This window comes from Bufo gargarizans, chromosome 2 (genome assembly GCF_014858855.1).
Source record: "Bufo gargarizans isolate SCDJY-AF-19 chromosome 2, ASM1485885v1, whole genome shotgun sequence".
Taxonomy (NCBI): Eukaryota; Metazoa; Chordata; class Amphibia; order Anura; family Bufonidae; genus Bufo; species Bufo gargarizans.
Window position 1 is genome coordinate 239,104,523 of NC_058081.1, and position 25,524 is coordinate 239,130,046.

A 25,524-nucleotide genomic window follows, 5' to 3' on the forward strand; every position below is an offset into this window, starting at 1 on the left:
AAAATTATTCCCCATTTCTTTTGTTCTGCATGATGTCTGAATTCTTGTAAAAATACAGAAGATTAAAACCTCTACAGACCTAAGGTACCAGCCTTACAGCTTTTATTGTGAATGAATCCAATTCTGGCATCCCAGTGAGCTAAACAGTCATCACTCCAGGCTTATGCACTTTACCTACACAGATACATTGTAGCAAATTATAGTGAAAGCAGAAAGATTTTTTTTAAAATCATTATTCATTACTCAGGCAATTGCCTAAAATGGCTGCAATTTCTCAGCTGTACATTCACATGTGGAAGAATTGTTTCAGAGATTTCCAAGAATGAAAATCTGTCCCATACCTGTGAATGGGTTGTTTTTGACAAACCCATGTATTTCAACAAGTGACATTTGAATGAATGGAGCAGACGCAGAAATTTCTGTGCCGTGTGTATTTACTTTCCACATTCAGGTTTTTGATGCAGTATTTGAAGGCAAAGACAGGAAAGGATTCAAAAGCAGGATTTCCTTTACACATGCCCTCTGTTTATCATCCTTTCTTGGCTTTGACTTAAAAAAATTCTGAAGGTGAAAACCCTGACTAATGGTTTCCATTCAGGGATGGCAAACAGTTCTAGAAATCAGTGAGGAACTGAAACAAACCTTATTAGAAAGAAAGGAACAAAAAAAAAGACAGCTATGCATAGGACACTATAAGAAAAGTAGTTATTTGACGGAAAGATGAGTTCATGGAGCCGTTAGGAAAATGTGGACTTATATTTCCAGTTATAGGGAGAGATTTATCATCCCCCTATGCCATGGATTTGGTGTAAAAAAAAACAAAAACCCAGTTTTGTAACTTTTTAAATTCCACTGCGACTAGATTTGGTGATAACTGGCATTCTTACGCCAACCTGGCCATTTTCTGAAAAGGGAGTGAGATAAAGGCAGGTGTGGGCAGAAACTGTAGGGGGGAAGGGGGGGGCGCAGAATGACTGCAGCAGCTACAAGCTTGAGTAGATTTCAGTCTGGCGCATGGACTGGTGGTGGAGGCATTTAATTTATGACAGGGCCCATCAAGACCGGCGAAGCACACACCAGAGTAATGCCTCAAGAGCAAAAAGCCATTGTGGTACGGAACTACCCAATTGTAGCTGCATCCAAATAAATAATGCCTTAAACGGGTTGTCTCAGTTCTGCAAATCACAATCATTTATACAAAAGTTAACAAGAGGCACTTACTAATGTATGGTGATTGTCCATATTAGGGCTGCAGTAAACTATTATTTTAGTAAGAGTATTCTATCAATTATTTTTTACTATTAAGTTATCTAATAAGAAAAAATGAATTAGTAGACTGTTTTCCTTTATAAAAACTCATAAGACCCCCTGCCATCAGTCCAAGTACATCAGTTCCCCCCAGTGCCATCAGCTCTCCCCCTCCCCAGTACTATCAACTCTTCCCCCTTGTGCCAGCAGCTCTCCCCCCCCCCCCCCCATTGTGCTATAGTCTCTGCTGCCCTGCTCCTCCTGACACCCGGATTGCACAGCATTGGTTGCTATGACGCTGTGCACTCCGGGCACCTGGCTTTAGTTGATCCCCCACCCCCTCGGTTTCACCAACTTACCTTTCCATAAGGCGCGCCTCCGACACGCCATCGTTCCGCACTGCTCTGCGCCTGACGTCACACAGCACGTCACGGCGTGCGTACGTCAGGAGGTCAGTGCAGCACAGGCCATGGATTGCTGTGAAGTGTCCGGAGGCCCCGTGCTGGAAAGGTGAGTATTCCAAGCGCAGCGGGAGAACACGGAGCGGGAGTAATAGCAAGCACTTCACTCCCGCTCCGTGGTCACATGGCACAAATGAATCTTCGATGCAAAAAATTTGCATCAAGGATTTTTTGTGTCGAATTACTAGATTTAAATCGAGTAATCGTTTCAGCCCTAGTCCATATTGCCTCCCCTGCTAGCAATGCTTATTTCCTTGGTTTCACAATATAGAACAAAAGTGCCAGCCTATGCACACTTCCAAAGACCCGGCCACCAAGAGAGGTTGGCACTTTAGTGGATTGCAGGGTTGTCGTAACCATGGAAATGAGAAGTGTATAATGCGATGGAAAAATCAATTAAGCCAGCAAAGGCGGCTGAATTGAGACAGCCCCTTTAAAAATGACAGCAAAAGAAACATAGTAAAAATGTATAATAAGTTACGTACCTGCTGCTTACTGTGCTTAATATAATCAGATAGGACAAAAAAAATAAAAAATAAGAGAATATGATGCTGAGTGGCCTGCAAAAAAATAAATAAATAAACTGACAGTTTGCAGGTGCCCCATGAGTTGATTTAGTGGGACCTAGTAAAGGAGCACTAAACTAATGGAAAAGCCAGAATTAGACTTACCGGTAATTCATTTTCCATGAATCTACCATGATGGCCCAGAGAGATTGACCCCTGACCTCTGTAGGGGCAGGAACAGAGATAGGTTTAAAAGGACCCCTCCCACCACCATTCACCAGTGAGTTCCAGATTTTAGTGCTACAATCACCGGTTAACAAGTGAAACAACAAAGTGCTCGTTTTTTGGGGGGGGGGGGGGGGGGGTATTAACTCATACCAAATCATTGGAGTAAAATAATTATTTTTTTTTTGGGTGGGATATCATGCCATCATGGTGGATTTGTGGAAAATGAATTACCGGTAAGTCTAATCCCGGCTTTCCACTTCACCACCATGACGGCCCAGAGAGACATAAATTATATACGTCTTAGGGTGGGGCAACGGCCTGTAGGACCTTGCGACCAAAGGCCAGGTCTGAGGACCTGGATAAGTCAAGTCTATAATGTTTAATGAAGGTGTTTACACTAGACCAGGTTGCAGTCTGGCATATTTGATCTAGGGAAGCTCCTGTCCTTTCAGCAAAAGAGGCAGACATGGCTCTCGTGGAGTGAGCCCGAATGACCTCTGGACAGCCGATGCCTTCGATCTTGTAGCAGTCTGTAATAGTCTGTTTTACCCATCGGGCAATGGTAGATCTGGAAGCTGCCTTCCCCCTATTTTTACCACAGAAGAGCACTAGTAAGTTGTCCACCTTCCTCAGGTCTCTGTTTGTTTGACGTCCAGGGTATGGAAACGTTCTTTTCCAGAATTCTTAGGGTTTTCACAAAAGGAGGGAAGAATGATCTCCTGGTTCCTATGGAAGTCTGTTACTACTTTTGGCAAAAACGTTGGGTCTAGCCTCAAGGTAACACGATCCTCCTGTATTATGAGGTATGGATGTCTTATTGACAATGCTTGGATCTCGCTCAATCTTTTTGCTGATGTTATAGCAATAAGAAAAGCCACCTTCTGAGAAAGATGCTTCAGAGAACTTGAGTCCAAGGGTTCGTAAGGCGGACCTGTGAGTCCGCTAAGGACAGTGTTTAAGTCCCAGGTAGGCACCCTTCATTTGAGAGATGGTCTTAGTCTGGCTGCAGACATCAGGAATCTTTGGATCCATCTATGGCTGGCTAATTCGGAATCAAAATAGGCACTAAGTGCTGAGACCTGGACTCTAAGGGTAGAAGGACTTAACCCTGACTCTAGTCCCTTCTGCAGGAAATCCAGAATCTTCAGTATATTAGGTTTGTTTTGGTCTGGGCTTCGTCGCCTGACCAGGTACAGAATTTCTTCCAGATTTTAAAATAAATGGAGTTTGTCACCTTCTTTCTGCTGGCCTTCAAGGTAGAAATAACCCCTTCAGAGAGACCTCTATGTCTTAGAAGGTTGGACTCAGGATCCAAGCCGAGAGATTGAAGATTTCCGGATGGGGATGGAGAACCGGCCCCTGGATCAGGATATCCTTCCTCTTTGGGAGAATAAAAGCTTCCTGTGGGGAGAGTTTGGTTAGAATCGAGAACCAGCTCCTCTTGGGCCAGTACGGGTTGACCAGGAATACTCTGGCCCTGATGATTTTTTGGAGAACCTTTGGGATTAATGGGAACAGAGGGAAGGCATATGCAATGTCCCAGTTCCAGTGCAGGGAGAAGGAGTCGATTGCTAGGTGCCTGTCCCTTGGGTTTAGGGAGCAAAAGGTTGATACCTTTGCGTTTATCCTTGTAGCGAATAGGTCTACCAGTGGGAGGCCCCACCTCTGGACAATCAGATTGAAGATGTCCTTGTTTAAAGACCATTCCCCCTGGTCTATGGTAGTACTGCTGAGGAAGTCAGCTGCACAGTTTAGGCTTCCTTTTAAATGAATTGCAGATATCGACATTTTACTGGACAGACCTTCCAGTTTCTGAGACCGTGTGCCCCCCTGATGTTTGAGGTAGGACACGGTCGTTCCATTGTCTGAATAGACCTTTATATGTTGGTTCCTTAATTTTGGAGCGGCTACTTGTATTGTCTCCCAAACTGCCCTGAGCTCCCTGTAGTTCGAAGACTGAGCTGCAATTTTTGGAGGCCAGTTTCCCTGGTAGAGATCGGTGAACATTTTTGCGCCCCACCCATTTACGCTGGTATCGGTATGAACATGCACTGCTGGGGTTCTGAACCAGACCATGCCCTTCGTTAAGTTTTTTATTTGAAGCCACCACCGGACTGAAGATTTTATGTGGCCCGGGATCAGGATTTTCCTGTCCAAAGAGGATAGATTTTTGTCCCATTTCCTTAGAAGCCAGGACTGAAGGGCTCTGTAATGGGCCTGGCACCAAGGGACTGCTACTATGCAGGCTGTCATCTGACCTAAAAGACTCATTGTTTCTCTGCACGAGAAGGAGCGACATCCCAGGAAGGCCCTGATTGCCGACTGCAGGTTCTGAATTCTTTCTGCTGGAAGAAAGGTTGTTTGTTTTTCCGAATCTAGCAAAACTCCCAGGAATTTTACCCTGGTATTTGGAACTAGGGATGACTTTTTTTAGGTTTAAATCACTCAACCTAGAGATGTCAGAAGGGAGCAGAAAATATGTCTCGGTCTGCTATAGACTGACCCACAGAGTTTGAAATCAGTAGAAAGTCGTCTAGGTAAGGAACGACCGTCACACCCTGAGACCTCAGGGAGGCAACCATCTCTACCACCAGCTTCTTGAAAATCCTTGGGGCTGAGGCCAGCCTGAAGGGGAGAGCCACGAACTGGAAGTGGTGAACAGACCCTCTGTGATCCCTTACTTCAAACCGCAGGAACCTTTGAAACTGGGAGTGAATAGGAACATGATAGTATGCATCCTTTAAGTCGATTCTACAGAGGGACGCATCTTTTTGAATTAAAGGAATGGTGGAATTTAGAGATTCCATCTTTAACTTTTTGTAGATAAATTTGTTTAGCCTCTTGAGGTTTATGATCATACGGAAGGAACCCCCCGGTTTCTTTACTAAGAAGAGGCTGGAGTAGAAGCCTTTCCCCCGTTGAAGCTTGGGAACAGGAATCACTACTCCTCCCAAGTCCAGGAGATTCTGGACCTCCCTCCAGATCTGGCTGTGCTGAAAAGGAGAAGGGTAAAAGGAGAAGGGTGGTGAGAAATCAGAAATACATTCGTGGGGGGGGGGGGGGGGGGGGGGAAGAGATAGCTATCCTGTATCCGTTTCTGACAAGATTTTTAGCCCAGAGGCTGGGAGAAGTCTGCTGCCACTGAGCAAAAAATTGGGATAGTCTTCCCTCTATCCTGGCATCACTGTTTCTCACTTCCCTTGTTTTGGGGATTAAGGCGGAATCCTCTACCCTTTCCCCCTTTTGGGTAACTCCAACGTCCAGATTTACCTTTACTACGAAAGGAGCTATTTTGGGAATATTGACTACGAAAGGAGGTTTTCTTTTTAGCGGTCTTCTCCTCAAGGAACCCTGGTCACCCGACCAAGATTTCATCCAAAGTGCCCGCCGGACAGCATTGGACAAAGCGGCATCCTTGGCTGAGACCCTAATTGTCTCTGCAGAGGCGTGCGCTAGAAAACCCGTGGCGGATTTTAGCAGGGGAATAGAATCTAGTATCTGGTCCCTAGACATCTTGTTAACTAGATGGCTTTCTAATTTATTCAGCCACAGGTACATAGACCTGGCGACTGAAGTAGCAGCTATGTTTGTCTTGACACTAAACATAGCTGCCTCCCAAGACCTCTTTAATAAACTGTCAGCTTCTCTTTCCATAGTGTCCCTTAACTGACAGGAGCCCTCAAATGGAAGTGAGGTTTTGTTATTGACCTTGGCCACCTGGACGTCAATTCTAGGGACCTCGTCCAAAATCTTAGAATCTGACAGGTCAAATACAAGGCGATTCCTGAATTCCTTGGATATTCCTAGTTTCTTTTCAGGATGGGCCCATTCATCCATCACCATTTCCTTAATGTTTTCATTTATGGGGAAGACCCTGGAGCATTTGACCTTTAATCCACCAAACATCTCTTCCTGAACCGTATGGGGTCGCTGGATGTCCTCCACCCCCATGGTATCCCTGACAGCCTTTAAAAGGTCACTCATCTCACTGGAGGTAAAGAAAAATTTTCTAGAGTCCTCGACGATCTCACCCTCAGATAGGGGATAGTCGTCCTCTTTTTTTAGAGGATGAGGCATCGTCCTCCAAATCTTCGAAGTCAGAGGAAATATCCGCCATCCTGGGCCGTTTAGGTGGGCGAGACCCCTGGGTATCCTCACGGAGGGAGGCCAGTGAAGACTTAAACTCCTCCTGAATCATGGATCTAAACTCCTGCATAATTGAGGGCTGTTCCTCTCTCACTAATTTGAAGTTTTTTAGTAGTCATCAGGAAGCCGGACGGAGCACTGGATGCATCTGGCGGTCTTTGACTTTTTTAAAGATAGTTTGGCCTAAAGTGAGAGGCAGCGAATTAAATTTATGCCAATCTGGTATAGGAGTATAACTTACATGCAGTATACCAGCAGACCCCCAGGGGGAGGGGAACAGTGGATACCACTAAGGTGCACCCCCCCTCCCCTGCCATCTGTGAAGCTGCCGGCTGCCCAGGTGGGCTACTCAAGCAGGTGCGCTCTGGAGCGGTCTGCTCCTACTGCTACGGCTCCTTTTGCTGCGTCTCCTTCTCCTGGCCAGACATGTCCTCCGGTCAGAGAGCGATGCAGAGCGCAGCGAGTAGAGTGCTTGGAAGCATTTTTTTATAGAGGCCCTGTCCACTTCTGGGTTTCGCCGGCAACCTGGAAGTGACGGCAGACGCGCGACTGCGCAGGACGACCTTCCGGTAGGCTCCCCCACAGGGAGGTAGGCAACCGGCAGCAGCTCAGGGCAGGCTTCCCTCAGCAGGGAGCGTGACCCTGGCGTAACCCTGTCAGCTTTAGAACTAGTCCGCCAGAGAGAAGGAGACGCTTTCCTGGATGACGAACCCGCAATGGAGGCCACAAGCACCGCCGATGCGGTCACCAAGGTACCTTTAAAATATAAAAAAACGAGGTCCACTTCACCTCCCTAAAGCCAGAGGGGACTTTTCTCTGTCCTGGGCGCTATAGGGGCAGGAACACACTGGTGAATGGTGGTGGGAGGGGTCCTTTTAAACCCATCTCTGTTCCTGCCCCTACAGAGGTCAGGGGTCAATCTCTCTGGGCCGTCATGGTGATGAAGTGGAAAAATCATTCTCTCTTACGGATCTGTTCCACCTCCAGATGGAGAAGACGGGGTTTAATTCTTCTTATCCTGCTACACATGGAGCACAGCAGAGAGAGGCTCCAACTTCAGAAAGTTGTCTTAGGCCTCCTGCACACAACAGTAACAGTTTTGTTGTCTGAAAATTGCAGATCCATAAAATACAGATGTAATTAACGGGCATCCACCAATTTTAGCGGGACCTACTTTAAAAAAAATAAATAAAAAAAATGGTCTGCAAAATGGACAAGGATAGGACAGGTTCTATAATTTGTGGCTCAGCCGCACGGTGGACACATAGAAATGAATGGGTCCATGTGTTATGCACAAAAAATGCGGCTCGGACACTGACAAAAAATATGGTTGTGTGCATGAGGCTTTACAGACCGTGAGGAGGAAGAGAAGGAGTGAAGGACATGGCTAAGCTCCTGGGACACAGATATTTCTTTGTTTCTCAGTTGTAATTATATTAGGCGTAATAGGATCAAAGAACAAGAGGCGATTAAGAGGGGAATTGCTGGGATTTTTTTTGTTCTCCTGTTGATCCAGCCTTAAAGACTCATTAGCATTCTTGACATGTATTTTTTAAGTAAATATTTAGATTCTGAAGCTTTTATGACAACTGTTTTATGCCACGCTCCTGCTATTTGTCCTACAATTGTAGGAATACATTCACAAAAATATTTTACCGCTTTGGTGTGTGTCCCTACGCCAGTGCTGACCATGCCAGAGTGTGTAGAGTTCAAAGAAAATATGATCAAGAATCATTTCATGGGGAATGCCAGTATTTACTAAAACAGATGCCAGGAGAGTAGACAGATTTAGTATTCCCCCTTCCAATTTACGCATACAATAAACCAATCTGGACTCAATTCCAGGCATAATTTGCTTCCATGTTATATCAATTTAGTTCATCCATATTTGCCTTCTACCAAATATAGCTTCTGAGGTCCTACCAAATAGTGGTACATCACAAGGAGGGCCTTGTCTTTCGGCAGGTGCCTAGCTGAAAATGTTCTACAAATTACCATATAATGTTCTGCCAACAGCAATTCCTTATAACTACCCCCCTACAAACATGCATGCTTGGCCTGCATGTTTTTTTCAAATGGGGAGAGGAAAGTAAGCTCCTGATAGACAGCTGTGTGCATATATCTCCCATAAGAACAAGGGAACAGATATGTTGAAATCAAACACAGTGATCATTCTCTGTTGTCAGGATGAAAGACAGGCTGTTCCCACATAAGGTAAATTGTGGGCTTTAGGCCTCATGCACACGACCGTTATGTGTTTTGCGGTCCGCAAACCGCGGATCCACAAAACACGGATAGCGTCAGTGTGCGTTCCGCATATGGAGCCTTTAATATAACTGCCTATTCTTGTCCGCAAAGCGCGGACAAGAATAGGACAGGTTATATTTTTGGGGCGGACCACGGAACCGAGCGATCTTTTACAGCCCCATTGAAGTGAATTGGTCCGCATCCGAGCCGCCAAAACAGCAGCTCGGATGCAGACCAAAACAACGGCCGTGTGCATGAAGCCTTAATGTTTATTCTGGGGCTGTCTGGTTTCAAGAGGAGGAAAAAAATTTGGGTATCGATCTGTAACAAAGAACAGGCTTACTTACCATCGCAGCTTCAGTTCTCCCAGCAGCGCACTGATTTCCCAGCTACAGTGGTGATGTCGCGCTGACACCTGCAGCCCATGACTGGCCTCAGAGGGGCACTGAAGTGGTCAGTGATTGGCTGTTGACGTGATGTCATCGCTGCAGCTGGGATAAACAGTGACATAACAGGATCTGTCAGGTAAGTAATTGTCTATTCTTTATTACACCTTGATCATGCGAGTTGTCCTGTTTGTTCTTCAAACCAAACCTTTTATTGGTAATAAACCTGTTATGAGATTGCTCATAATGGTCCATTATGTTCAGCAAATAAGACCTTTTAGAAAAGGTAACCCATAAAATGTTTATGAATGGGTTAATCTCAGTTTTTTTTATTTAATTAATTACTTACAGTTTACTTACATTAGCTTCTTAGAATCTGAAACAAAAATACCTCTCTCAGCTTATGTTCTTATTGCCTGGGGGGAAAAAAATTTAACTAGTTTCCCAAGGCAGAAAACCAGCATAATTTCTAAGCGACTACTTTCAACAGAGGTCAGCACTACTATGACAGATTACCTACAGGGCACGGATGAGGTCTTGGTATAGGATGCCGCGATCTACTCTTGTAGACATGCTATAGAAAAAGCCAGAAGAAACACCACAGACTTTAATTTTTAATATATATATATATATATTTTAACATAGTACATAAGGCCGAAAAAAGACATTTGTCCATCCAGTTCGGCCTGTCATCCTGCAAGTTGATCCAGAGGAAGACAAAAACCCCTTTGAGGTAGAAGCCAATTTCCCTCACTTTAGGGGAATAAAAATTCCTTCCCGACTCCAATCAGGCAATCAGAATAAATCCCTGGATCAACGATCTCTCTCTAGTAGCTATAGCCTGTAATATTATTACACTCCAGAAATACATCCAGGCCCCTCTTGAATTCCTTTATTGTACTCACCATCACCACCTCCTCAGGCAGAGAGTTCCATAGTCTCACTGCTCTTACCGTAAAGAATCCTCTTCTATGTTTGTGTACAAACCTTCTTTCCTCCAGACGCAGAGGATGTCCCCTCGTCACAGTCACGGGGATAAATAGCTGATGGGATAGATCTCTGTACTGTCCCCTGATATATTTATACATATTAATTAGATCTCCTCTCAGTCTTTTTTCTAAAGTGAATAACCCTAATTTTGATAATCTTTCAGGGTACTGTAGTTGCCCCATTCCAGTTATTGCTTTAGTTGCCCTCCTATGGACCCTCTCCAGCTCTGCTATGTCTGCTTTGTTCACTGGAGCCCAGAACTGTACACAGTACTCCATGTGTGGTCTGACTAATGATTTGTAAAGTGGTAGGACTATGTTCTCATCACGGGCATCTATGCCCCTTTTGATGCAACCCATTATCTTATTGGCCCTGGCAGCAGCTGCCTGACACTTTTTTTGCAGCTTAGTTTGCTGTTTATTAAAATTCCTAGATCTTTTTCCATGTCAGTGTTACCGAGTGTTTTACCATTTAATAAGTACGGGTGACTTGCATTATTCCTTCCCATGTGCATAACTTTACATTTGTCAGTGTTAAACCTCATCTGCCACTTATCTGCCCAAGCCTCCAATCTATCCAGATCGCGCTGTAGTAATATACTGTCCTCTTCAGTATTAATTACTTTACACAGTTTAGTGTCATCTGCGAAAATTGATATTTTACTATGCACGCCTTCTACAAGATCATTAATAAATATATTGAAGAGAATAGGGCCCAATACTGACCCCTGAGGTACCCCACTAGTGACAGTGACCCAATCTGAGTATTTACCATTAATAACCACACTTTGTTTTCTATCATTGAGCCAGTTACTTACCCACTTACAGACGTTTTCTCCCAGTCCGAGCATTCTTATTTTATATAGTAACCTTTTATGTGGTACAGTGTCAAATGCTTTGGAGAAGTCCAGATACACGACATCCATTGATTGGCCGCTGTCAAGTCTAGAACTTACCTCCTCATAGAAACTGATTAAATTTGTTTGACATGATCGATCACTCACGAAGCCATGCTGATATGGCGTTATTTGCTTATTTCCGTTAAGATGCTCTAACATGGCATCTCTCAGAAAACCTTCAAACAGTTTACCCACAACAGATGTTAAACTTACCGGCCTATAGTTTCCAGGCTCTGTTTTTGGACCCTTTTTGAATATTGGCACCACATATGCCATGCGCCAATCCTGTGGGACATTCCCTGTCAATATAGAATCTGCAAATATCTGAAATAAGGGTCTGGCTATGACATTACTTAATTCCCTTAGGATACGGGGGTGTATGCCATCCGGCACTGGCGATTTGTCTATTTAAGGCTACTTTCACACTAGCGTTCGGGCGGATCCGTTCTGAACGGATCCGCTCATAATAATGCAGACGGAGGCTCCGTTCAGAACGGATCCGTCTGCATTATTTTTAGCATAGAACAGCTAAGTGTGAAAATAGCCTAGTACGGATCCGTCCAGACTTTCAATGTAAAGTCAATGGGGGACGGATCCGCTTGAAGATTGAGCCACATTGTGGCATCTTCAAACGGATCCGTCCCCATTGACTTACATTGAAAGTCTGGACGGATCCGCACGCCTCCACACGGCCAGGCGGACACCCGAACGCTGCAAGCAGCGTTCAGCTGTCCGCCTGTCTGTGCGGAGGCGAGCGGAGCGGAGGCTGAACGCCGCCAGACTGATGCAGTCTGAGCGGATCCGCCTCCATTCAGACTGCATCAGGGCTGGACGGCTGCGTTCGGGTCCGCTCGTGAGCTCCTTCAAACGGAGCTCACGAGCGGACCAGCGAACGCTAGTGTGAAAGCAGCCTTAATCTTTTTAAGTCGCTGATGTACTTCTTCCTGGGTCAGACAGGACACTTTTAATGGGGAATTTATTTCAACATTCGGCATGTCATCTGACAGTTTATTTTCCTCAGTGAATACATTGGAGAGAAAAAATATTTAACAGCTTTGCTTTCTCCTCGTCGCTCTCTGCGACTCCCCCCTCATTACTCTTTAATGGGCCGACACCTTCAGATTTATACTTTTTAACATTTATATAATTGAAGAACATTTTAGGGTTAGTTTTACTCTCTTTGGCAATTAATCTCTCAGTCTCTAGTTTGGCCGCTTTTATTTGTTTTTTTACATGTTCTATTTTTTTTCTTATAGTTTCAGTGCTTCCGTGCTACCTTCCTGTTTTAGTGTTTTATATGCTTTCTTTTTGTCATTTTTTGCTTTCTTTACAGTTCTGTTTATCCACATTGGTTTCTTTTTGTTCCTTAACCTTTTATTCCCATACGCTATGTACCTCTCACAATGAGATTTTAGGATGCTTTTAAAGATATCCCATTTTGTGGCTGTATTTTTATTTGTGAGGACTTTATCCCATTTAGTTAGGCCTATGCCCTCTCTTAGTTGCCTAAATTTAGCTTTTTTGAAGTTTGGTATTTTTGTTCCTCCCTGTAGAAACGCTCTTTTGAATGATAATTGGAAGGTTATTACTTTGTGGTCACTATTTCCCAGGTGTCCCCCAACCTGCACGTCTGTTGTTCTGTCAGGCCTATTGGTTAATACTAAGTCCAGTATGGCCGTCCCTCTAGTCGGGTCCTGAACCAGTTGGGAGAGGTAATTGTCTTTGGTTATTGCCAAGAACCTGTTTCCTTTATGAGATATACAAGTTTCAGTTTCCCAGTCTATATCTGGGTAGTTGAAGTCCCCCATAATAACCACCTCATTATGATTTGCTGCCTCATCTATCTCATTTAGTAGTAGATTTTCTGTGGACTCTGGTATATTAGGTGGTTTATAGTAAACTCCTATTAGTAATTTATTATTGGTTTTTAGCGCCATGTATCTCTACCCACAGTGACTCCACATGTTCATGTTCATGTCCCTCACTTATATCTTCACGGAGTGTGGGCTTTAGACAGGACTTTACATAAAGGCAGACCCCTCCCCCTCTCCGGTTTTGACGATCCTTTCTAAACAGACTGAAACCCTGTACATTAACTGCCCAGTCATAGCTATCATCCAGCCATGTCTCAGTTATGCCTATATCTATCTATAATATATATATATATATATAATGATATATATTTTATTTTTTTCTCTGAGTTCATGCAACTTGGTCATATCATGCCTCAAAACAAAATCTAAAGATTAAGATCAGATCTAAAATCTGAAAAACTGCAAGGTTTATTGGGATTCATTTGCAACATGGTTTTACATGAGAAAGTCAAGGAACCCATCAATAATGTTCAACAAAGCTGTGCTCTATTATATACATTGTGAAGATGACATGATTTTTATCAGTACATTGTTACAAATATGCATCAGGATGTTGCCAAATATTTTATTTAAATAAATGTTAAAATAAAATAAACATTCAAGGCACAAAGAATTCAGCTGTAACCTTAGTAATTATTAATCACCAAGAATTCATTCCATACAGTGAAGTACAAAAACTTTAATGAAGAAGGTAACGAGTACAATAAAGTTTTTTACACGTTCCGGACAACACAAAAAAAAAAAAAAAAAGTTACTTGTGAATTTTGAGGAAATATGAAGCAACACAACTTTAATGGATATACCCACAGTGAGGTCAAGGTGAAGATCTTACAAAAAAAAAAAAAAAGTGTTCCATCAAGATTTCTTAGTAACCACGCAAAATTAGAATGGCTAAAAAAGGTGCAAAAATATTTCACCACTTGAAGAAAAAAAAAAAAAAAAAAATCTCACACTTTTTAGGGATATCTTGATTTCCAGTGGAGGGCTTACAACATAATAACCACCCAAGATATTTGCAAAGATGAAGGAAAGGAATGATAGGATTTGTAAGACGAAAAGTGACAGTAAGGCAATTACAAAGACTGCATCACAAAGCCAAAACAGTAAAAAACGGAATATAATGGAGAGTCATCCGGCGGCAACGTTTCGATGGAAAAGCTGAGGTGTACTAAAATGTAGCACGTATGTGGAATTGCAAGACTGCCAGAATGACTCATCTATACAAAGTACTGCCATGGTCAGCATGCCAAGGACATGATTCCTCCAACAACAATAAGGTGATCGGTCCCATTCCAGCAGCCCACAAAATGTTCTGGACAAAACACCTGGAAAAAAAAATCTATTTACAACTAAAAGATTATTGGATTCTTAAAATGTATAAAAATGCTGTTTTGGCACCACCTGTAAGGCAATGCGCAAGAGAAGTATTATATAAGAAAAATGCACAGTGAAGGCTCAGGCCGACAGGATGATTCTGTGTTACATGCCCCAGGATTGTGCAACTTTAAGATGTCCAGATTTCATTCTGCTTCTTTATATATAGATTTATATCTTACAGGCTTGCAAGGAAACATTGCAGAACACAGAATAAGGCAGCATGCATGCTTAAAAGGGAGAAAAAAAAAAAAGAAGAAGAAAATATACATTATTTCCTTAAATAACCTAAACAGGCGAGAAAAAAAAAAAAGTCCTCTAACTGCATTTCATAAGAGGATTTTTTTTGCGTATTCAAATTATTAAAATAGTCTGTCCAATGTCTGTACAAATAACATTCCTACAATTACAGTATACATACAATCAAAATACCTTCTCCATTGTGTGGCCTAGCAAATAGCAGTGACTTTTGAAAAAATTTACAAGACATGAACATAAATAAAGCTAATAAAACTGGCAAAGTACAGTACTGGTCCGCCGTTCATTGAGGGTCTTAAATCACTCCAAAAGCCATCAAGCTATAACAGGGTGAAGTCAAATGCAATCTACAGGAGAGAGTAGATATAATCAGCGTTAGGCCTACAGATAGTGGAATTTATTACACAGTGAATGCGCACTATGAAATTATTTTCTAAAGCTGTAGGGGGAAAAAAGGGAAGTATTTAAAGGTGTATTCCCAAAGTCAAAATCTATCACATATTCCCAGCCCTAGCCTATCTTGACCTGTCCCACAGACTTTGAATGGTGCAGCATCACACATGCCTGACCACCGCTTCCTTCAAACTCACCCTGCAGTGGAGAGCAATAGATAGGTTGGGACCCTCTATTCTAGTGATATGGGGTGGGGTACAGCAAGCAGACATTTATCACCCATCCTGTGGATAGGTGATAAGTGTTCATTGTAGGAATCTCTTTTTATGTGGACACAGCATTTTTGAAGGGGTGAAGGTTCAAGAAGGCTCCTCAAACAAAGCTGGACCAGCAGAGGGCATCATACATACTTGATCCTCGCTGCTGGGTTCTGGCTCCTTTAAACCCCCACCTCCACTGCTGCTCTCTGGTCTCCTCGCTTGTGACTGGGTCACGTGGAGGAGCGAAGGAGCCAGAACCCAGTGTGTGTGTGTGTGTCTCCGATAAAAGTATGAATCCCTCTGCAGGTCCAGCCAAGTTGGGGAGGGTCTGCCTAAAAGATCCACACGGGTGAACAACCCCTTTACAGTATCATATGTGGCAAGTGAGTCATTTTATTTTGGCAAGCAAGTGACAGTCTGAAAGTATAAAAGGAAAATAACATTACATTTTCAATAATTAGTTTGCAAAACAAACCCAAAACACTATTGTTTTAAAATAAACTGCCATTATGGCCTCATATATTACTTTATACAATAGTAGCTGAACTATATATCATACCCAATTATTAAAGGGGTCCAGATAAACTTGAACGGTAAGCTGCAAGAGGCTCGGGTTGTCACTTTGGGCTCAGGTGACTGACACATGAGCTGAACTAACAAGCTCTTACTATTACGATTCGGGCCTATGCAGACTGGTGACAGGTTGGTTTGTTTTAATGGGGAAACATTTTGCATGGTTGCTTCTACCTTTAGACATCATCTTACCATATAATGACATTTTTAGAAAAGGCCACAGTCTTTGAGATTGTTTTTTATGATGACATCAGTCACTGCATCAAATACAAACTGCACGTTCTTGGTATCTGTCGCACACGTGAAGTGGGTGTAGATTTCCTTTGTATCCTTTCTTTTATTCAGATCTTCAAATTGACACTGAATATATGCTGCAGCTTCTTCGTACGTATTTGAACCTGTTTACACAGACAATAAAACTTATTTTAATAGATGTGCTACAAAATAGCATATATATCTTAAATGGGTATCTGGAGAACGGGAGTCTTTAGACCCCTGGTGTGTGACTGCATCTACTTGGAGAATGAATGGACTACAGTCGGTCTATGTTTCCATGACCTGCCTCTATTAGACATCTATGTCATATCTGGTGGATGTGCCACAAAGGTCTAAAGATGGGAATGCCCCTTTAACATTCTGGCGTACTGCTAGGATACCACCATGATCATCGCTATCTCCGAGACCCTCACCAACTTGTAGAAACAAAACTTCAGCATTTTTCCGTCAGCGTGGGGCTCCTGACCACTGACTGTACATCAGTGAAGGAGTCTTCAGTCTAAGGACTGTGGGGTCCACACACTACATTCACAACCCATCAGTAATTAATGGGATATCCTAGTGATAGGACCCTACTTACTATAATGGGAAAAGCCTTTATGGAGGTGTGCTTTCTTATTAACCATGTTCTGACGGACTGTGTGTATTTTTCACCAACATAGACTACTTTCACACTAGCGGCAGCCTGATCCGTTCTGCCGCTAGTGCACCGTGCCGCCAGAAGTCCGCTTCGGCCCCATTGACTATAATGGGGGCGGTCTGGCCGCAGCACGACAAACATGCAGAGAGGCGGCCGGAATAAAACTACAACATGCCCAATCCTCCTCCTTGCAGGTGTATATACCCCTCTCCCTACTGTAAAATAAATCCAACTGGCCAATCCAAGCTTGCACACTTAGGCATCTGAGAGCAGTTCTACCTCCTCATTTTGTAGGCATGCTTGCTATAGGTAAATCAATGCAAAATACTAAAGTGTGACCAGGGAGCCCCCTGACTCATAACTGCCACAAGCACAACACCCCCACAACGTGCAGGCGCCTCAGTCTCTCTATATAGAATCCTCTGTGCTGCAGTTGTCTGGCATAGTCAGAAATGTAAATCTCCAGCCACTACTGATGTAACATCACTAATCCAGTGGTTTTAGGCTGGAATATCCATTTCATCTGAAAAAGTATGAAATTCTTTGCCCTGGGTATCAAGACCTCGTAGCCCACTCCCGACATGTCTATTTTAGTAACTACTTGCATTTCCCATGTCGTAACAATTCTGGAGCATCTATTCATATGACTATGTTGTGCCATTCATCTAGTAGTCCTGCTAGAAGTATATGAATGAATAGCCAGCAGTCCGCAATAAAAGGTTGAGGTAAGTGTCCCTGCACAGAATGACTGGACAATGTAAAAGGGACATCAACTGGTTAAACGGGTATTCTGGTTACTATATAACACATTATATATATATATATATATATATATATATATATATATATATATATATATATATATATATATATATATATATAAATAAAACTTATGTATTAGATTAATTCATCATCAATAATCCCCTAATGCAATGTAAATTTCACATATTTACTGTCCAGTACAGTAGTTATAAAAGTAGTTTTCCTCCTCTGCTACCCTTTGTGTTTCCTCATAAATTACCACGGAATCGACCTGTAGTTCTGAGCCTTTGTTAGGTCGAGCATGCTCAGTGTGTTGCTATCCATTCTCTAGCTAAATATCTTGTGAAAGAAAGGGCGTGTCAGTGTGCTGGTGATTACCGAGCAGAGGGGGCGTGACCGGACTGTATATCAGGCAGCCAATCAAACAGCAACACTCACAGCAGGAAAGCTAAGGATTGTGGGGATTGTAGTTTTGTGAGGGAAGATCAGGCTCCATGATACTCTGTGTGCTGCAGACTCACACAGGAGCTAGACAAATGGATTGCAAGGTAAAATGAAACTGGTTATATGTATAGGTATGGGTTCTGGTTGTGTCACAGCTTGCCGCCTTAATGCAGTTTAAAAATAAAATAAAAAATATTAGGTTACTTTACCGGAATACCCCTAACACCCAGTTGGACCTTTAGTGTACACTGCAGGCAATTCAATCATGAGCTTCTAGAAGGAATTGTACAGGAATGGCCCAACACAATTCTAATAGATGCTCCAGAATGTTTACATCTTGGAGAATGCAATTAGTTACTAAAACAGATGTCCGGAGATGCGGCAGGTCTTCATGGGTTCGTACAAATGGACTGAACATAAGGCAGTGGATTTTACAGAGGTAAGAAACCTACCTGCATATTCTGGGTAACAAATTGTTAGAGGACTTCTCTTGATTTTTTCTTCAAAGAGATCTTTTTTGTTTAGGAAAAGGATAATGGAGGTGTCTGTAAACCACTTGTTATTGCAGATGCTGTCAAATAATTTCATGCTCTCATGCATTCGGTTCTAGAGAGAGGAACATGAAAATCAGAACGGCAAGCTCCTTTTCTTGCTGTGACATATAAGGCTACTTTCACAATAGCATTATTTGCGGATCCATCATGGATCTGCAAAAAAACGCTTCCGTTACAATAATACAACCGCATGCATCAGTCATGATCGGATCCGGTTGTATTGTCTTCTATGGAGCAACACTGGAAAATGCCGCGCTCTTCCACAGGAAGCCAGGAGCCCGGACCTCGCCCTGAACCTTGGGCGCACAACGGATCCCAAAAGAAAGAAAGATGGTCCAGCTTCACTGAAAAATACTTGAGGCTTTATTCAATCCCGTGCAGATAAAAACCAACATACAGCAATGCAGAAAATCGACCGGTTTTGGATCACTGTAGATGCGGATCCTTACTAAGGATCCGCATCTACAGTGATCCGAAACCGGTCGATTTTCTGCATTGCTGTATGTTGGTTTTTATCTGCACGGGATTGAATAAAGCCTCAAGTATTTTTCAGTGAAGCTGGACCATCTTTCTTTCTTTTGGGATCTATTGTCTTCTATAGCCATGACAGATTAGTCTTGAACACCATTGAAAGTCAATGGGGGACGGATCCGTTTTCTATTGTCCCAGAGAAAACGTATCCATCCCCATTGACTTACATTGTGTGTCAGGACGGATCCTTCAGAGCGGAATGGTGACTAATCGGAGGCAGACTGATGCATTCTGAGTGGATCCCTTTCTATTCAGAATGCATTAGGGCAAAACTGATCCGTTTTGGACCGCTTGTGAGAGCCCTGAATGGATCTCGTAAACAGAAAGCTAAAACGCTAGTGTGAAAGTAGACTAAGCTATAGAACTTTTACTTCACGCATAAGAGACTGTTAGCCAAAGGATATTCACAGTTATGACTCTGGCAATGACCCTACTCCACATCTTGACCTATGAGTAATACACAGCCATATGACCATACGCTCTGCCCTATTCGTCTTAATGGAGCTGAACTGCAATACCAGACACAACCCATAGAGGCGCTGTTTCTGGAAAAAGCCAGATTTTTTTTTTTACTACATGGGTAAGGATTAAAGGGACACTGTCACCTGGGACCTCAGTCTCCACGATTTATATTAAAATATACTAGTAATACTGCCCTGTGTCTTGTAATTTGTCTAGAAAATCGCTTTTATTAATATGCTAATTACCTCAATAAGGAGCCCAAGGGGCTGTCCCTCCGACCATTGGAGCCCAGCTGCGCCCATTATCTCGGAGCCCAGCAGCGCCCCACTGCTAATTTATTCACTGCTCATCACTGACGTAATGTGTCTGTTGCGCCCGAAATCTCGCGCATTTCCGGGTCGAGCGAAGCTGGCATATGTGCACTTCGTTCTGTGAGGCCGATGCCAGGACACCGCGTCTGTGATAAGCAGTGAATAAATTAGCAGTGGCGCGGTGCTGGGCTCCGAGATAATGGGCGTGGCTGGGCGCCAAATTGAGGTAATTAACATGTGATTAAAAGCTATTTTCTAGACAAATGAAAAGACAAAGGGCAGTAATTCTAGTATATTTGAATATAAATTGTGGAGACTGATGTGGTGATGATAATAGCTCAGTAAGTAAAATCCAGGTGGCAGTGTCCCTTTAAATTCCACAGATGTCTGCCGGTTTCTAGGGGACTGCCCACCATCCCAGAAAACGTCATGGAAATAATAGCTCCTTGCATATTCCGATTCTTTCATCCTTGATCACGTTTGATGTTTCAAACACATTAAATTCTATTACATGTCATTTTGAAGCCTATGATCTTAATGTGAAATAGCAGGTGTCTTCCAAGTCACTGGGAAATCTAGCGACGTTACATAAGACCGACAGAAATATGTAGCTGCGAAGGAGCAAAATCACTCCATTCAAATAAACCAGCTATGCCTTGTGGGGCACAGCAGCTAATTCCTTAGCAGAGGCTTACGTGTCCACTAGGCTCATGACATTCAGCATGAGGAACGAGGGACTGAAGCGTCAGCAGACACCGAAAGTGAAAAGGTCACAAAAAAATCCCTATGACTACTACAACAGCGGTTTCTCATTTTATAACTGAAGATCTGGCAAGAAGCCTTCAAAGTAAATTGCCTCTTTGCAGGTTGTCATGCGGAGTTGTATGCTCTAAACTGTGATTAACGTCCTCGTCACCAACGTAATTCACACAAAAGGGCAGACGAGATGAGAAATAAGCAGCTGGCAGAACCATCCACTGACCCAACCATACTGTTTAAGCTCAGCTCACAAGGCAGAAGACTTGACACTTATTCCGTGCCAAATCCGCTTGTATACTGCCTTCCCAATGAATGGGACAAGGATTTGCGGCACAAGAAATGGCAAATTTTGTGGTCAGCCTCAAATTTCTTGTGCTCATTTTCCAGATGGAAAACTCCACACTCTTAGCCCCTTTCACACGGGAGAGTATTCCGCACGGATGCGATGCGCGAGTTGAACGCATTGCACCCGCACTGAATCCGGACCCATTCATTTCTATGGGGCTGTGCACATGAGCGGTGATAACATGGTTATAAGGGAAAATAATAGCATTCTGAATACAGAATGCATAGTACAATAGCGCGGGAGGGGTTAAAAAAAATAAAAAAAAATAACTCACCTTAATCCACTTGCTCGCGCAGCCCGGCTTTTCTTCTGTGCTGTATGCAGGAAAAGGACCTGTGGTGACATCACGCCGGTCATCACATGATCCTTCTACCATGGTAAAAGATCATGTGATGGACCATGCGATGACCGGAGTGACGTCACCAAAGGTCCTTTTCCTGCACACAGCACAGAAGACAGACAGAAGAGATGCCGGCTGCGCGAGCAATTGGATTAAGGAGAGTTTTAAAAAAAAAAAATTAACCCCTTCAGCGCTATTGTATTATGCATTCTGTATTCAGAATGCTATTATTTTCCCTTATAACCATGTTGTAAGGGAAAATAATACAATCTACAGAACACCGATCCCAAGCCCGAACTTCTGTGAAGAAGCTCGGGTTTGGGTACCAAATAGGGATCGACCGATATTGATTTTTTTAGGGCCGATACCGATAATTTGTGAACTTTCAGGCCGATAGCCGATAATTTATACCGATATTCTGGGAATTTTCATTTTTGAAAAAAATTTAAAAATTCCCACAAATCTGCTGAAAATTAATGTTTATTGTTAATGTGTATTTTTTTTGTAAATCTTTCTTTTTTATTTATACTTAATATTTTGGTGTTTTTTTTTTTTTTTACTAACTTTTAGCCCCCTTAGGGACTAGAACCCTTGTCCTATTCACTCTGATAGAGATCTATCAGGGTGAATAGAAGCTCACACTGTCCCTGCTGCTGTGTGCTTTGTGCACACAGCAGCATGGAGCTTACCATGGCATCAAGGGCTTCAATAGCGTCCTGGCTGCCATGGTAACCAATCGGAGCCCCAGCATTACACTGCTGGGGCTCCGATCGGAGGAGCAGGGGAGAGGGGATCCTGTGGAGGGGCGCACTGCGCCACCAATGCTTAATACTGGGGGGGGGGGGGGGGGGACAAGAGGAGGGGAGGAGCTATGGCCACTGCGCCACCAATGAAGCTTAATCTCTAATTTATTCATATACAGGAGGCGGGAGCTGGCTGCAGGATCACATAGCCGGCTGCCCGGCTCCCGACCTGTGGAGTTAACAACCGCAGATCGCAGCTACAGCTCATAGAGGTCGGGAGCCGGCTATGTGATTCTGCAGCCAGCTCCCGCCTCTTGTATATGAATAAATGAGAGATTAAGCTTCATTGGTGGCGCAGTGGCCATAGCTCCTCCCCTCCTCTTGTCCCCTGTCCTTTCATTGGCGGCAGCAGCACAGGGGGAGGAGACACTGCTCCTTCTCCCCTGTGCTGCTGCTGAGGGAACACGGAGAGCGCTGTCAGCAGCGCGATCTGTGTTCCCCATACGCTATCGGAATATCGGCAAAATAAATGCCGATACCGTTCAAAATCCTGAATATCGGCCGACAATATCGGTAAATCCGATAATCGGTCGATCCCTAGTACCAAACATGCCGATTTTTTGCACTCTCGCAGAAAAAAAAAACGCATGTTCCCGCAACCCCCGCGTGAAAGAGGCCTTAGACATTCCATTCCCCACAAGATTAGTGAGCCTCGGACTCTCAGTAGTCCTAATACTTTAGGTCGCTACTTCACAATCGTGAACCAATGGTGGAGATGTGGAATCTTCTCATAGTGATCCGGTGACGTCACACACTTCTGTGAACGCCTGCACTTTCTTTCTACTCACCTTCTTTGCTCACTATTTACATATATGTATATACTGTAGGAACCCATGTCTGCTGATCAGCGAGGGTCCTTCTGGTGGGACCCACATGGTTGAGACCATTTATCCCATGGTTCCAAAGTCATACCAACTAGAGGACTCTCAAACTGCAGTCTATAAATGCACAGGTAAATGGTAAGTACATAGGGCAGCAGAGACACCCTAGTTCCAGCACTATAATGGTATAGTATCATTGCAGTTAACTTTCATTTCTCCATTTTGAATTATTTTAAAACTGGTTGCTCAATAAAGAACAGAGATTACAGTGAAATGGTAAATTATAAAGACCTGAAGGTGTTTAATAACTTAGTATAAGCCATAAAGGCCGGAGCGGATTTCTGTTCATGCAGATAGCATCGTCTGCCCCTTTTAACCTTCAGTACTTACCATCTCTTCATCTTCAGCTAGGACCAAATCGTAATCGCTCAGTGCCACACAGAAAATGATGGCAGTAACGCCCTCAAAGCAATGAATCCACTTTTTTCTTTCAGATCTTTGACCGCCGACATCAAACATCCTGAAAAGAACGTAAGGAGAAAATGATCAGCACAGTCACCGCTAAATGTGCTGATGAATCGCGGAAAAACAAAATGATTTCTATCAACCTTTGCCAGAAACACATGACTATTTTCAAACATCTATGTGATTAACGGGCAGCATTTTACACTACGGACTAGATCTTTGAAGTGGACATGTCAGTGTAAGTGCCCGATCCAATTAAAACTGGTCAATGTCATCTGAGTGGTTTGCATTCTAAGGCTACTTTAACTTCTGCGTTTTTGCAAACGCAAAAATGCTTCTGCCATGACAACACAACCGGCTGCATCCGTTCTGAACAGATCTGGTTGTATTATCTCTAAAATAGCCATGACTGATCCGTCTCTAAAACCATAGTAAGTCAATGGGGGACGGATCTGTTTTCTTGTGTGAGACAACGGATCTGTCACCATTGACTTACATTGTGTGTCATGATGGATTTGTCTTGCGCCGCATCCCAGGACGCACTCAGAAACGCTGCTTGCTGCGCTTGTGTGGGTCATGGGAACACGGTGCATTCTGTTCCCTTCAGTAACCGTTTTTGACAATGAATGGGGACAAAACTGAAGCGCTTCCTCCACTATTGAGACCCTATGACGGATCTCAATAGTGGAAAGGGAAAGTGTAGGTGTGAAAGTAGTCTAAAAGGTAGTCAGACATCAGACGAATGGTGACAGAACCTGCTGACTTTTCCAGCACCAGTCAACCATATAAAGTTGATGTGGGCCTTCCGACTATCATATCTTTTTTGTTGGGAAAGGTGGCAACCCTAGTAGCACCCCTGCTCAGGACCGCTATAGGCCCAATCACTGCAGCAAGCCCAGCCTCATAAGGACTCACTTTATAAAAAAAAAAAAAAAAAAAAAGAAATTGCAATATTCTGTCTCTTCTTTTATAGTTGTCTACGGAGATATGTGGGAGCTTATTTTTTGCAGGACAATCTGTTTTTGAAAATACCATTTTGGGGGGTGTATGATAATCACTTTATTTAATTTTCTTGGGAGATAAAGTGATAAAAAAAACTGCCTTTTTATTTTATTTTTTGTTATGCCATTCACCATTACTTCTAGTTAGGTCCACAATCATCAGATTGCAACTTATACAAAATAATGGAGATTGCTCCATTAGTCTGTATAGAAATCACTATCACAGTTCGGTGCTGCCATCTAGTGGCCTGAACTGGGATATAACAATGAGCCTGAAAGGGAACCTGTCATATACCGTAATATGTTCTGACATATAAAACCAAATGTAGCTTAATGCTTGTTTACCCCGATAGTTCCCAGCGATCGATCCATAATCTTCTCAGGACTAACCTGTCCTATTTTATCGCCATATAATGCTTTCCCGCCGTTATGCTCATTAGCATAAATTATGCCTTCCCCTCACACCATCCTAGCCTATTTTCCTCCCCCTAGACTTTGACAGCCAATTTCTGCCCTTACTGCTTGTAATCATGCACATGCGCACTTGCCCTTTTTATGAAAGACCAATCAGCTAGCTTAGTGTATGTCCCCTCCTCCTCAAGCCACTACGTGCAGAAGTAAATAAGGAGTGCGCATTACGGAGGGAACTACGTACATCACAAGGTCATGTCGCGATACTTATGCAACGTAGTTCTGCCTGAATTGAATACTGCGCATGCGCAATATTTTATCTATAGGGGTGTTTCTGAGGCGGAGCTGAGGCGCTTGACAGAGAAAATACGACTCTTCTCTGGTCAAGCATGTAAGATATGACTCTTTTCTGATAATTAGCATAAAGGGCGGGAAAGCGTTATAGGGCAATAAAATAGGACAGGTTAGTCCCGAGAAGATTATGGATCGATCGCTGGGAACTATCAGGGCAAACACGTATTAAGGCCTCATGCACACGGCCGTGTTCCGCGGCCGAGAGCGGACCGTGGAAACCCGGCCGGGATTCCTGCTGACAGCATGAGCGCACGGCGTCATTGGTTGCCATTACGCCGTGCGCTTCATGCAGCCGCTGCTGTACAGTAATACACTATACTCGTGTAACCATTGACGCCGTGCGCTCATGCTGTCAGGAGGAATCCTGTCCAGTTCTCCACGGTCCGCTTTTGGCCACGGAAT

At 43.4% G+C, this 25,524-nt stretch overlaps 1 protein-coding gene across 3 annotated transcripts in view; it reads right to left on the reverse strand.

Annotated features, from left to right (window-relative positions):
* Positions 1-13,369: 13,369 nt before the first annotated feature.
* The window catches only part of GNAI1 (G protein subunit alpha i1), a 73,074-nt gene continuing 60,919 nt past the window's right edge, over positions 13,370-25,524 (reverse strand). For 2 of the 3 annotated variants that reach the window (XM_044280131.1, XM_044280133.1), the window contains 3 exons: positions 23,282-23,411; positions 18,417-18,570; positions 13,370-16,240 (listed from right to left, as the gene is read on the reverse strand). In XM_044280131.1, coding sequence (XP_044136066.1) covers positions 16,050-16,240; positions 18,417-18,570; positions 23,282-23,411 — 475 coding nt within the window. In that variant the 3' untranslated portion in view covers positions 13,370-16,049. The remainder of the gene's footprint in view (positions 16,241-18,416; positions 18,571-23,281; positions 23,412-25,524) is intronic. The other variant, XM_044280132.1, reaches the window with a different exon arrangement.